This window comes from Acipenser ruthenus, chromosome 9, assembly GCF_902713425.1.
Source record: "Acipenser ruthenus chromosome 9, fAciRut3.2 maternal haplotype, whole genome shotgun sequence".
Classification (NCBI taxonomy): domain Eukaryota; kingdom Metazoa; phylum Chordata; class Actinopteri; order Acipenseriformes; family Acipenseridae; genus Acipenser; species Acipenser ruthenus.
Window position 1 is genome coordinate 13,510,408 of NC_081197.1, and position 14,194 is coordinate 13,524,601.

Here is a 14,194-nt window from a genome sequence, read left to right on the forward strand (position 1 = left end):
AGTGGTTTTTACTGTAGTCATATTCACAACTGCAGCCGCACACATGCTGCATGATAGAGCGCTATTGTAAAATACATGTCTAAGGGCTTGGTAGAGAACACACTTTATCTGTGCTGACTCTTTTTCTTCCAATTAAATGCTCAAAGCAATTACTGCCCCTTGTTAACCCGCCTGGAGTTTCGGTGGGACAGCTTTGATGATATACAAATAATAAGCTCCGAAGTGAATACATCTTCTGTAGTTCTCATTAGTAATTCTCAGACTAATTACAATGCAAGGATACGGTAGCTCTCCAAGCAATTAACCTGCATTTGGTTTATTAGCAAACTTAAGAAATACCTTGCTTAAGGAGCTGATGCAATTTATCATTGTGTGTGTGTGCCTTCTTTCTGTTCAAACACCAAAGAAACTGGAAATGTGTAAGAAGTTTTTTGATCCACATCATCATGTGTTGTGTATTGTACAGTGTACTGTATGGGGAGGTTTGTGTGTGTGTATGTGTATGTGTGTGTGTGAAATGCATATGGAATATATGATAGTATTACAGTTCAGTTTCCAAAGGGGAATGTCTATTTAACCTGTATTGCTTGTAGGGCCCTTATTCAAAATATGGACTCAATTACAATGCAAACTAGAAAAAAAGAACTGCTTAAGACAAAAACCTGAACTGTTAGGAGTCACTGAGGACGAGTTAAAAACCCTGCTGGACATGCTGAAAGCAATAACTGCCTTGAATTTCCATCTTTTATCACAGACTCATAGCATCCAACAGACCTTATGAATTGCAATTGTGTATAATCACATAAACTATACACTATGTAACACAATTTTTGTTCCTGGGTAGTAAGTGTTATTTCCTAATTGCTTATGCCTCAAAAGTATAGAAAATGGCTATTATTCCCCACAAACTTTGCTTTTGTGACCAGGACAGTGATATTTTGAAATTTACCTATTTCCAATGAGAAAACGGGCAAATTTGTGTCTTTTCGTTCACATAAAGTCAGAAAAAAACAACATATGAATCCAAATTAACATGTATTTATACTAAAGTAATACAAAAATGACTACAAAAGATTTCGAAGTGAGTAGTTTTTCGAGATTTACGATTATACTGTAAATCACTTTCACGAATCAGCCCCCAAATGTAGTCTCCCATCATGCTCTCGTTATACTGTCCTTGGTAGCGGCGTTCAAAGTCCAGTATATCCTGGTGGAAGCGCTCGCCTTGCTCCTCCGAGTACGCTCCCATGTTCTCCTTGAATTTATCAAGATGAGCATCAAGGATATGGACTCTGAGGGACATCCTACAGCCCATTGTGCCGTAGTTCTTCACCAGAGTCTCAACCAGCTCCACATAGTTTTCGGCCTTGTGATTGCCCAGGAAGCCCCGAACCACTGCGACAAAGCTGTTCCAAGCCGCTTTCTCCTTACTAGTGAGCTTCTTGGGGAATTCATTGCACTCCAGGATCTTCTTTATCTGTGGTCTGACGAAGACACCGGCTTTGACCTTTGCCTCAGACAGCTGAGGGAAGAAGTCTTGAAGGTACTTGAAGGCTGCCGACTCCTTATCTAGAGCTCTGACAAATTGTTTCATAAGGCCCAATTTGATGTGCAGTGGTGGCATCAGCACCTTCTGGGGGTCCACCAGTGGCTCCCACTTGACGTTGTTCCTCCCCACAGAGAACTCGGTCCGCTGTGGCCAGTCCCGCCTGTGGTAGTGCGCCTTGGTGTCCCTGCTGTCCCAAAGGCAAAGATAGCAGGGAAACTTGGTAAAACCGCCTTGGAGACCCATCAGGAATGCCACCATTTTGAAGTCTCCTATGACCTTGATCCCTTCTCAGAAAAATGCAGATATGTATCCATTTAGGCAGCTGGAACTAAACTGAACTGGTGGGCTTAAGGCCCCTGTATTTATACTACTATTTATATTACTGGAAAGTTCTAGAAAGTTCTAGAAGTTACTCCAAGTTTACTCAGCACTGAATCTATCTGGAATGTTCTGGAAAATAGGTAAATTTCAAAATATCACTGTCCTGGTCACAAAAGCAAAGTTTGTGGGGAATAATAGCCATTTTCTATACTTTTGAGACATAAGCAATTAGGAAATAACACTTACTACCCAGGAACCAAAAAAAAAATAAAAAATTGTTACACGGTGCTATCAATTTTATACAAATCTGGCAAATATTTATGCAATTATGATAACTGTCTAAATGCATGTGCACTGGTTTTGGTTAATTGCAGAAACTTCAATGAAATAATTATTGAGTGTGCAACCAGTAATTTACTATACAGCATCTCCAGGACGAGGACTTATATGTTCATTCATTTACATATTTTTTAATCGGTTCAATCTACCATTCTGTACATATGCAATCTGTTGTGATAACTGTAAACCTACATTTTATTGAATTCTGTATGATAGATTATGCTGCTTCAGACCATCTCAGTGCTGTACAGTGTCTTACATGTAAACTGTCAATCTTACAATTTTAATAAATAATATTTAGTGAGGTGGAAATATTTCAATGGGGGTGATAATAAGCAGAGGGTGATATTAGGTTGGATTGACTGTATGCTAATATACAGAACACATAGAAACACCTCCGAAGACACTTTGTGTTATTTCATCACTCAAGTTTTTGCACTGTAACTGTATGGTAATCTACAAGGGTAAACTTGTGGTATCACAGTCTGGCAGTAGAGTGTTCCATACAATACAATTCTAATTGCACATGCAGGTGGCATGTCATATGAAGCCTGCATTATGCTTTTTGTTGCTGGTGGCTGAAAGGATGACTAGCCCAGGCCTTCTGTCACTATCTGTTTGGCGCCAGGCCCACAAAAGGTTAATCCGGCCCTGGGCACGAAACCCCGGACCCGGCACAAGCAGATAACTAAGAACTTGAAGCATATGTGGAAGCGACTGTGAAGGCCTGGTCCCATGGGCGACATTTGTCGACGGCAACAAGGGGGCGACAGTCGTTGCCGGCTTGTCGTCTCGTGTGACCACCCTGGGCAACACCGTGGCGACATGTCTCCCACTTAGGACGATGTTCTATTTTTCAGGCAACACGAGGGCAACATTTTCAATACCAGCAAATCAAATTTGATAGTAGTGTCACATGATGATAAGGTTCGACCATAACTTCAGACAGACGGTGTATATGATGCATTCTGATTCCTGCATTTCATCCAATTAATCAGATATAGTCTATAGATGTGCAATACAGTGTGTATGAAGATAAGTGAATGTTAATATCCACGATTACAATAACATATCTAAGTAATTCTACAATAATAAAATACACGTGTAGCGTATTTTTAAAAATATATTTTAAATTCATTTGCTGTGCATGCAGTTACGGAGGATAATTTGTGCCAAAATAAAAAATAAATAAATACATAAATAAATAAATAATAGATATAATTTATTTTAATTTTGATTTATTTATTTATTTCGTTTTTTTTTTAATTTCATTAATTATTTATGTATTTATTTATTTCATTTGTTATAATGTAATTAGTACATTTTTATATCGTAGTCTTCCTTCGCAGCATGTTTAAAACTTGCATTATGATTGGTCTGCATTACGTTGGTGCCTGGGTGTTGCCAGCTTGTCGCCAGCTTGTTGACAGCAGACTTGTCTCTTGTGTGGCCACCTCGAACTGCAAGGCAACATGCAGGCAACAAATGTGTTCCTCTTGTTGCCATCAACAAAAGTTGCCCATGTGACCAGGCCTTGAGTGTAAATCACGGCCAGCACATACTAGAATGAAACAAAAAACATATCCCTCTTCCCACAGTATATAATGAGTAAAAGTTAAATACATTAATATTTTTATTAATACTTGTCTTAACTTTAATATATGGTAAGACTTAGTGTTTCAAACATATATTAACGAATAATAAAAGGTCTTCATGAATTTATATAACAAACATGCACATACCGTTCAGTGCTAAAATGTACATACTGTAACAGTTACACACCTGCTGTTTTTCTGTATTTATTGTTAATAAATACAGTATTGTGTACTTATGTGTAAATATGGAAATGTAACTTGCCCCAATGGTTTCTTGAAACTTGGCTTCTGTTTTTGATATCTCCACTTGAAATGGCTGGGCACTTTTGATAACTTGGCGTTTTTTCACATTTCCAATGTGTTTTTGTTTCAGATAAAAGAAGGACAGGGTGAAGGGATTTTCTGCTATAATAATAGCGCAACAATCATAGTATGCTACCTCTGTTTTCGTTCTATAGTGAATGTCGCCAATATTGTTTTTGTGGATTGGAGTCAGGAGTCAGTGTGTGTATTTTCTTAAAAGTTTTGTGTTGTTTACATTTGGACAGTCTATTTGGATTTAGAGTGTGGTGGTGTGGTTTTATCATTTGTTTGTATGTTTTGTTGTTGTTTTTAATATGTGAATCTTCAAAAGTTTTTTAGAGTACATTAAAGTTACTGTACATTATATTTTAAACCAGTCCTTAAAAAAAGAACCAGCTGGCTCACACTACACTTATATTATTGTATTTTCATTCCACATTAATGACACACCATCACAAGACACAGCCCTGTGTTGTTCTTTTAATTGTACTTATTACATCTTAGATGTACATTTAGATTTAATTTGCCCCCTTGATAATGAGCACCCTTGACACTAATAAATGTAAGTGTTGTTTTTCTGTGCTGCTCAATTTAAATTACAATCAACATCTTAACTCAGAGGCTATATTATAACTCACAGGAATATAGCCAAGCATTCATTTCATTTTGATCAACCAGTAGAGGTCCACCAGAAAACCTGCAAAGTAAGTTACCGGTAGATCTAAAGATGAACTTTATCATTATCGCTAATTAGTAAACTGATAATACTGTATATAATACTTATATGTCTTTACCTTCAATATATAACACATAAGTCAGTAGAAATAAAAATGTACAGATAATAGACAACATGCTTGAAATTCTAATATTATTGCATTTAGACATTATTGTGTCTGTTTCTAACATAGTCTTTTTTTATTATTATTATTGATGAATTGTGTTACTTAATCCACTAAGAAAATAAAATGTAACATCACTTTTTTTTTTAAAAACACTATTGTAAGCGGATGGCATGTTACTTCAATTAATTGTAATATCAGTGATGGTTTTATGTCAGATGTATGCTCTTTTCGCAGTAACATTAGAAGATAATTTGGTAAGTAATAATGTTTTGTATTTTGTCTTCCAGATATGTTCCAGTTGCCGGATTCTAACAGGAGCAATTTCACAGTCAGAGAGTTTGTCATTGTTGGTGGAGAGCAGAGTCTTGAAGAGTTCTATACAGAACTTTCTGTCTCCCTTCTGTTGGTCTACTTTATAACTTTGATAGGGAACCTTGTGATTATAGTTTTGGTACTGATAGACCACAGACTTCACACACCTATGTATTATTTTCTTTGGAATTTGTCTTTTGTTGACATAATGATTACAACGACTATTATCCCCAAAATGTTAGCAGTGTGTCTGATGAATGACAATGTGATTTCATTTGAGGGATGCTTTTTACAAATGTATTTCTTTCTATCTTTTGAATGTACTGAATGCTTTCTTCTGACTGTAATGGCCTATGACAGGTACATTGCCATATGTAAGCCTCTGCATTATAGTACTATTATTACAGAGAGAATGTGTATCATACTTGTAGCCATCGCCTGGATTTTAGGGTTGTTAGGGCCAGTCACATCAGTGATTTTAGCTGCTCAGTTGCCATTTTGTGGACCAAACAAACTAATCTATTGGTTTTGTGATTACCCACCTGTTGTTCAACTGGCCTGTACAGACACGACATTTCTAATCGATCTGGCCCTTGCAGTTGCAATGATTGTAATTTATATTCCATTTTTGATAGTTTTTTGGTCTTACGTTAGAATAATCATATGCATTTTCAGAATACCACCTGGTGAAGGTCGCCGTAAGGCTTTTTCAACTTGTTCTTCACATCTGATTATTGTTCTTCTCTATTTTTTTTCCAATGGATTTGTTTACATCGTTGTAAGGATTGGAAATGTATCCTCTGATACACGCACCTTACTCGCTGTATGCTACTCCTTTGCAACCCCAATGGCAAACCCCATCATTTATAGTTTAAGAAATAAAGAAATAAGAGATTCTTTTGTAAGACACACTGCAGTGAACAGAGTATTTCCTTGAACTCTATATACTCACTGTATTTGTGCCAGTGGTTTCAGGACTAAGAAAACCTAATACTCACATGTCGGGTGAGATCTATAAGCTGTATAGTAGAAGAATATTACAGAATGATGCAAACAAATCTAACGATACATTCACAGCTCAATAAGATGTTATACCCTATTCAAACTCAATGTGTCATGGACATGCAAGTGTGAATCCAGAATCACTGAGCATGCGGAATCCCCCTAATTCCTGAAAGTGATGCCAAATGAATTTATTCAGGGGGGAAAAAAAGTCAGAGTTGTCATCTTTTGTTTTCCCATTCACATTCATTGCTGTGCATACAAGTAAGATGCATTGGCCAGGTTTTGTTCTCTGCAGTGTACACAAGGTGGTGCACAAGTTCCATAATAAAGGCACACATATTTGATTCACTATAGCAAGTACAGTATGTCATTTGCATCAGTTTATTGGGATGGTTGTATGAGTAGCCCAGATACAATACTAGCTGGGTCCCATTAGCCCTGAACAATACAAAAATACAATTTAAATTAAACATTTCATTTCACAAAATTTAAAAGACATTGTAAAACGTTACAGGCTGTGAGTACTGTCTTAAGTGCTCTGAAGTGCATAGTCTGTGGTAAGGTAATTATTCAATGCTCATCACTGTAACTGAATGGGACAAAATGTTTACTGGAATAAAATGTGGCTGCACCTCCCCCTTATTTTCATTGGATTTGAAATGTACTCAATAGATACAAACATAAACGTACACTCCAGATACACACAGACAAATCCAACATTGTGTGGCAGCCTGTCTGCCCAATGTGACTCTCTTCTCTCTATTCTCAGTCTCTATCCTGCTGTTCCCTTTCTCCCATTCCCACTCCTCTTTCTCTCACTGTTTATCTTTCTCTTTCTCTATGCTATTCCTGGAGTATCCCAAGCATAGTACAGCCTAGTGGAAGTATAGAGAAATCATGATTAAGTATAGCCAAGTTTGGTAAATCTCAGATAAGTTGGTGAAACAGTGTAAAAACTATGGTAAGCCATGCTCGATTACTGCAATGTTAAGCACTGTGTGTTGCTGATTTATGTATTTCTTTCCTGATTGATTTATGAATCTATTTATATATTCATGTAATCATTTGTTTGCCTTTGAAAAAACAATAAAGTGTGGGGAAAAAAACAATTTTCAGCAATAAATGTTGTACTTTAAATTTATATAGGGCCTTATCATGGTAAGCATCTCAACATTTTGTAAAAAAGCAGAAAACAAATTTGTTCAAGCTGGAGAACCGAGTAAGTTTCAGTTTATATTTAGGGCTTTTCGGCTTTAACCGATAAAAACAGATAAAACACACCAGATACAAAAAAAAAAAAATAATGAAATTGTGTATAGCCAATAACCACCGTAAAACACAGGAGAATCAGTGGAAATGGTTACTCAAAACAACCCTACGGTACATTTCCCAGTGCGGCTTGGTAATGTCCCTCCTTCCTGACTTGTATGTGTCGTTGAAATTACAATTAGGAATGGAGGCGTGTTCTAGGGAATTAAAGCTGTATTACAGTTAAGATACAGAGGATTTAAAACAGAATTGCAAATTGAGGCGAAATGTAAAAAAATGCCAACATACAAAAACCCCCCAAAAATGTGCCAGTGACCATACGGATTTTGCTGTATAAGACAGCAAAGGAAGGAAGGTACAACTTTAGTGTGCAAGTACTGTCAAGTTACTATACATGTGACAGAAAAAACGCCCAAGCATTTTGGAAAGTAACCATTCATACATATATAAAAAGTGAAAGCCCCAGAAAAAAAAACAAAAACAAAAAAAACAACAACATTGACATAAAACTCAGAAATAGCTAAAAATAAAATTAATAAAAACCAAAAAACAGAAGCCCTATTTATATTTTAACACATGTGTCCCTCTACAGAGGCCTAGGAATAACAGCTCTCAAAACAGTAGACTGTCCGTCTATTCCAGGAAAAATAACACAAAAAACACACCACTCTGTGATTTGCCGGAATGTAATTTGTGTTTCTTTAAGTCTATCTTATAAAGGGTTAGTGCTTGATAAGTACTGAGTAACATGGTCTGATACTTTAATGGGTAATTCAGTTCTATGCCATGATGTTGAGATAAACTGAATCAAATTCACAATAACCCTCAGTGATGGGTGTGTTCCCACTAGAAAAAGCTCATTGGAACCCAGTGATGCTGGATAATAACATATGTGATCACACCAGCAAATACTTGAAAGCTGTAACAATAATTGTTAAAAAAAAAAAACTATAAGCAAATATCTGGAAAAAGAAATCTCCCACCAGAAACAAAAATACCCCAGTTTTTCCAAGCAGTTTCTCACTGATCTCAGCCGAGTGGTTTTTACTGTAGTCAAATTCACAACTGCAGCCGCACACATGCTGCATGATAGAGCGCTATTGTAAAATACATGTCTAAGGGCTTGGTAGAGAACACACTTTATCTGTGCTGACTCTTTTTCTTCCAATTAAATGCTCTAAGCAATTACTGCCCCTTGTTAACCCGCCTGGAGTTTCGGTGGGACAGCTTTGATGATATACAAATAATAAGCTCCGAAGTGAATACATCTTCTGTAGTTCTCATTAGTAATTCTCAGACTAATTACAATGCAAGGATACGGTAGCTCTCCAAGCAATTAACCTGCATTTGGTTTATTAGCAAACTAAAGATATATCTTGCTTAAGGAGCTGGTGCAATTTATCATTGTGTCTGTGCCGCCTTTCTGTTCTGTATGTCTCTGCTTTTTAATCATATTGTGGGGACTTTGCAGAAGCCACATGGGTGTTGACAGCCTGAAAGAAAAACATAGTTTTCCTGTACACAAGCTTTTTATTATGGTACGTGTGTGTACATATAAACAGCTAGTTTCAAACACCCCGATTACCTCTAATCCTGGACTACATAACCTAGAATAACATTAGGTAGTGCAAGATGTTTGCTAATCAGGGACCATGAGACCAGTTAAAAGTGTCATAATTTTGACAGCAAAAGATTATGGGCACAGTTTACAAAGCCATTTCAATATTTATTTTTAAAGTCTGTTTTTTATGAGTAATATGTTTAATATTGCTATGAATAGGCTTGTCAATAACTATTCAATTCATATCTTATACTGGTGTTTATCACACAAAAAAGTTTTTTTTTTTTTTTTTTTAAACCACAGTTCATTTTCTGGAGTGAATCCTTTTTTATTCTGCTTTAGTGCCCAAGTGAACTTCCTGTGCAGCACTAAATTGAACCCCACTCCCTCCTCCAATTATAAGTACCATGTATTTGCTTTTAGCCTATTTTTGTTTTGCATTATGCAAATACATGGCAGAAACGTAGTTTTATTTGTATTCTTCTTGGGAGAAAAGGTGAAGAGCATATGTCTTGAAGGAATGTCTTTACGTTTACACAACACATAAAGGATTATAAAACATTAGTTCATTAATCTATTTATAAACATTGCATTTGGTTTTATGTATGAAATTAATACGCTACAACATGATAATGGGGTCTATTAAATCAACGGTGATGGATCTCAAAACTGCCACCATGTACATATTAAAAATAGCCCTTTCTGAGATTTTACACATTTTAAAAGACAGAAATACACCCGAGATTCACTCACATACACTGCAATGCCTTGCTTTCGTGTTCCAAAGAGTTCTGGTTTCGAACTAACTGGTTCCTAATACTGTGAGATAAGGATTTCCCCCTTAATATTTAACTATAGCAACTAAACCTGTCATAGAACAACACTTCAGGATCAGCATTGCTTGTTCTGTGGAATGGAGTGGGCCCTACTGCTACAGCTGCCCTTTCCTTATTCCAACCATTAACAAGATCAGACAGTTCATATTTAAGGTCAATGTAACACACAATGCCTCTGTGATGCATTAACTACAGAGCTCAGATATAAAATAGGAGCCTTTTATAATAAATCCCTAAAACAGGCTCCCAGCAAAGCAAAATGACACAAAGTCCTAGTAACTTCATTAACACATTGAGAACTAAAGTCTGTGTCTGTTATAAACAGCAGGACATATTCTGATTGCACATTCAGAAACAATGTTAGCCTTCTAAAAACCAGCCTGCTCTCCCCTAACACAATAGCTTTTGTTCTTGCATACCTGATATGCTGTACTTAATGAATGTTAAATTCACATTAAAATGTGTGGTCTTTCTACTGTATACTTTGGCTACATGGGTGTACATGTTGTTCAAAATTGCACCCTTGGGTTTTTCATCAGCCTGTACAAATTACATCATTATACAGTCATTAATGATTCTTTTGGGATTCGATAATGAAATAAATATCTGTTTCTGTACCTTCCTTACAGCTCAGACTGCAGTCAAACAATTTGTTTTGTACAGCGGGGTATGTATAACGGAAAACATTATTATTATTATTATTATTATTATTATTATTATTATTATTATTATTATTAATAATAATAATATGGCTCAAACACCAAAGAAACTGGACACATGTAAGAAGTTTCTTTGATACACATCATCTGCAAAACTCTCCTATGGCATGTGTTGTGTATTGTACAGTGTACTGTATGGGGAGGTGTGTGTGTGAAGATCATATGCAATATATGATAGTATTATAGTTCAGTTTCCAAAGGGGGAATGGCTGTCTATTTAACCTGTATTGCTTGTAGGGCCCTTATTCAGAATATGGACTTAGACACGCTCAAGATCCGTGCTTATCAAATCTAGTTCTCCGGGACCACTCACAGTGCTTTTTTTTCAACCAGGAACTCAATATTTGTTTTAAATTTGCATTGCTTTACTGTGCACAGAAAGAGCACAGCAAAGACTCAAAGATAGCCTACTGTACTTATATTGCTATGTGTACACTAAATTACAGTGCAAACTAGAAAAAAATAACTGCTTAACACAAAAACCTGAACTGTTAGGAGTCACTGAGGACGAGTCAAAAACCATGCTGTACATGCAGAGTACTGCCTTGAATTTCCATCTTTTCACAGACTCATAGCATCCTACAGACTTTATGAATTGCAATTGTGCATAATCCCATAAACTATCAATTTTATATAAATCTGGCAAATATTTATTCAGTTATAAATGCATGTGCACTGGTTTTGGTTAATTGCAGAAACTTCAATGAAATAATTATTGAGTGTGCAACCAGTAATTTACTAAACAGCATCTCCAGGACGAGGACTTATATGTTCATTCATTTACATATTTTTTAATCGGTTCAATCTACCATTCTGTACATATGCAATCTGTTGTGATAATTGTAAACCTTTATTTTATTGAATTCTGTATGATAGATTATGCTGCTTCAGACCATCTCAGTGCTGTACAGTGTCTTACATGCAAACTGTCAAATCTTACAATTTTAATAAGTAATATTTAGTGAGGTGGAAATTTTATCAACATATGTTGGATGGGACATTTCATTGGGGGTGATAATAAGCAGAGGGTGATATTAGGTTGGATTGACTGTATGCTAATACACAGAACACATTGAAACACTTCCCAAGACAGTGTCAATAGGATGTAGGGCACCAGTGAGGTGACACTGATTGTACATGAGGCTCTAAGATGTAAGATGTTTACAATGTACTGGAGGGATACCGATACAGGAGCTGATTAACTGTACTTACTTATTAACAATCATTTTCTATTATTATTTTAGCTTGATTCTGGTTGGAACCCCTTCTGCTGAACATGGCAAGCTACAATCAAACAGCTACAAACATTTCAGAATTTATTGTCAACGGTTTCTCTGGGCTTCAAGACGACCAGTCGCAGCTTGATGTAACTTTAAAAAGAGGATGGTGAGTAAGTAGATTCAAGAAACTGCACAGAGTCCTTTTCTTCAGTCAGTTGTTATGTTTATTGAAATATGCAGGGAGTCTGGTCCCAGGTACAGGACACAGAATACTCGTTCTTACAATTGTTGCATGACATTAAATACCCTTCTGCATAGGTGTCTCTCTCCTCCTCTTTCTCTGACACTTAACCAATAGAAAAGGTACAACTCATTATCCTGTTAACATATATTTCATTTAGTGTGAGTGTGTGTGTGTGTGTGTGTGTGTGTGAGTCTAGTGTGACGACCTCTGAACTCAGTGCATTCCTCAAACCCCTGGTGCCCCAAAAAGGTCCATACATCTGGTTTTTGTCATCTTCTCTCCGTTCTGCCTTAGACCCTTTAAGTCCTAGTGGTATTATCTCTTACTCTCCCTGTGAACCTCTTGGTCCAACAGCAGTCCCTGGGAGCCTTTTAGCCCCTTTATGCTTTGTATTCCTAAAAGTCTTAGAGCCTAGCCCCTCCTGGTCCACAGCACCAATATCTTGTTAGCTTGAGGTCAATGTTGGACAAGAAGCTTGTAGACACAAGGTCTCTTATCAATTGTTAGCAGTACATGCAATTTGAACCAAACAGTCTGCTATCTGCAATATTAGTTTCTTTTCAGAAAAGAACACCAGTATAGCTCTGCCAGTCCACATGCGTAGCAAACTGCTAATCAATTCTCGATCCATGTTTTCCAACACAGCTTATACTCTTTGTGTTTTTCATTACAATCTATATAATTACATTATTTGGCAACTTCTCTATTTTAATTCTGATTGCATTAGATGAGGCACTGCATACTCCTATGTACCTCCTTATAAGCGTTTTAGCTTTTTTAGATGTATGTATTCCTTCTGTTACTGTTCCAAAAATGTTAACAAATGTTATATTTAATTCTAAAAGTATTGTGTTCGGAGCATGCTTCACTCAAACGTTTTTCTATCTTGGTATCGGTTCAACTGAATCCTTCATTCTTATGGTTATGGCTTATGATCGCTATGTTGCTATTTGCAATCCACTGCATTACTCGACAATAATGACTAATAAACATGTGATTAAATTATGTATTTTTTGTTGGATTGGAGGCATGATGGTACCAGTTGTGCCTTTGTATACTGCTCTTAGGTTACCATTTTGTGGACCCAATGTAGTACTCCACTGTTTTTGCGATTATTCTGCTGTTGTTAAACTGGCTTGTGCTGACGTCACCTTAAATGCTGTTGTTTCTCTCACAATAGCTATGTCTGTGTTGTTAATTCCTTTAGCTTTTATAGTTTTTTCTTATATTAAAATAATTAGTTCAGTTCTTAAAGTTGCCTCTACAGAAGGGCGAAAAAAAGCCTTTTCTACCTGTGCTTCTCACCTGTTTGTGATTGTAATTTTCTATGTGGTTGCAGTTCTGGTGTTTATATCCTATCGAATCACAGGATTCTCATCGGATGTTCGTATTATGGCTGCAGTACTTCAGAATGTGTTACCCTCCATGGTGAACCCAATAATATATTGCCTCAAAACCAAAGACATCAGGAAGAGCTTTTCCAAATTTCTTCAAAGACGCAAAGTTGCAGGGCATGGCTTGTTAAACTGATATCTTGTGACTTACATTGTTTTAAATATGTATAAAAAAACGTTTTTCTCAAACGTGGTAGTAGTTATATATTTTGTATTATTATTTTTAATCACTATGGTCTGCTATACTGTACATATGCAACACATCACAATGGTTAAAGATATTACGTGTTCTGCATTATAAATACTTGATATTTCAGAGCATTCCAAAACTGTACAACAACGGTACATGAAAACATTATTATCTTAGGCTTTCATTTTCCAAAGTGATATTAAGTGGGGTGGAAATCAGTTGTATGACTGATAAATAGGTATGATTGTATCTGGAGTGTGCTAATAAATCCAGTGATATTATCAGGAGCTTGTCCCCATTAATTTCCATTAGGGAATGCCAACAGGGGGGTAATAAGAGGAGGGTGACAGTAACAGGAGTGCTATTAAAGGCGTTTGACTGTACTTTCATTAATATACACAGTGCTACATAGGGGGTTAATATACTATTTATTCTCCCTTTAATCTCTGGTAGAACACCGACTACAGCCTCATCAAGCTTCTTTCAAACACGTCA

At 36.4% G+C, this 14,194-nt stretch overlaps 2 protein-coding genes across 3 annotated transcripts; both read left to right on the plus strand.

The window, feature by feature from the left end:
- Positions 1-4,716: 4,716 nt before the first annotated feature.
- LOC117972882 (olfactory receptor 6N1-like) lies at positions 4,717-8,409 on the plus strand. 2 transcript variants are annotated; one of them, XM_059030429.1, is made up of 3 exons: positions 4,717-4,811; positions 5,237-6,162; positions 8,386-8,409. In XM_059030429.1, the coding sequence occupies exons 2-3, from the start codon at positions 5,239-5,241 to the stop codon at positions 8,407-8,409; spliced, it is 948 nt and encodes a 315-aa protein (XP_058886412.1). In that variant the 5' UTR covers positions 4,717-4,811; positions 5,237-5,238. The 2 variants fall into 2 exon arrangements, with proteins under 2 accessions (XP_058886412.1, XP_058886411.1); XM_059030428.1 differs by lacking the exon at positions 8,386-8,409 and having other exon boundaries at positions 5,237-6,365.
- A 3,518-nt stretch (positions 8,410-11,927) lies between these two features.
- On the plus strand, positions 11,928-13,645 carry LOC131738009 (olfactory receptor 6N1-like). Its single transcript, XM_059030576.1, has 2 exons — positions 11,928-12,017; positions 12,761-13,645. Exons 1-2 carry the CDS (start codon positions 11,928-11,930, stop codon positions 13,643-13,645), a joined length of 975 nt encoding a protein of 324 aa, XP_058886559.1.
- Positions 13,646-14,194: the final 549 nt, after the last annotated feature.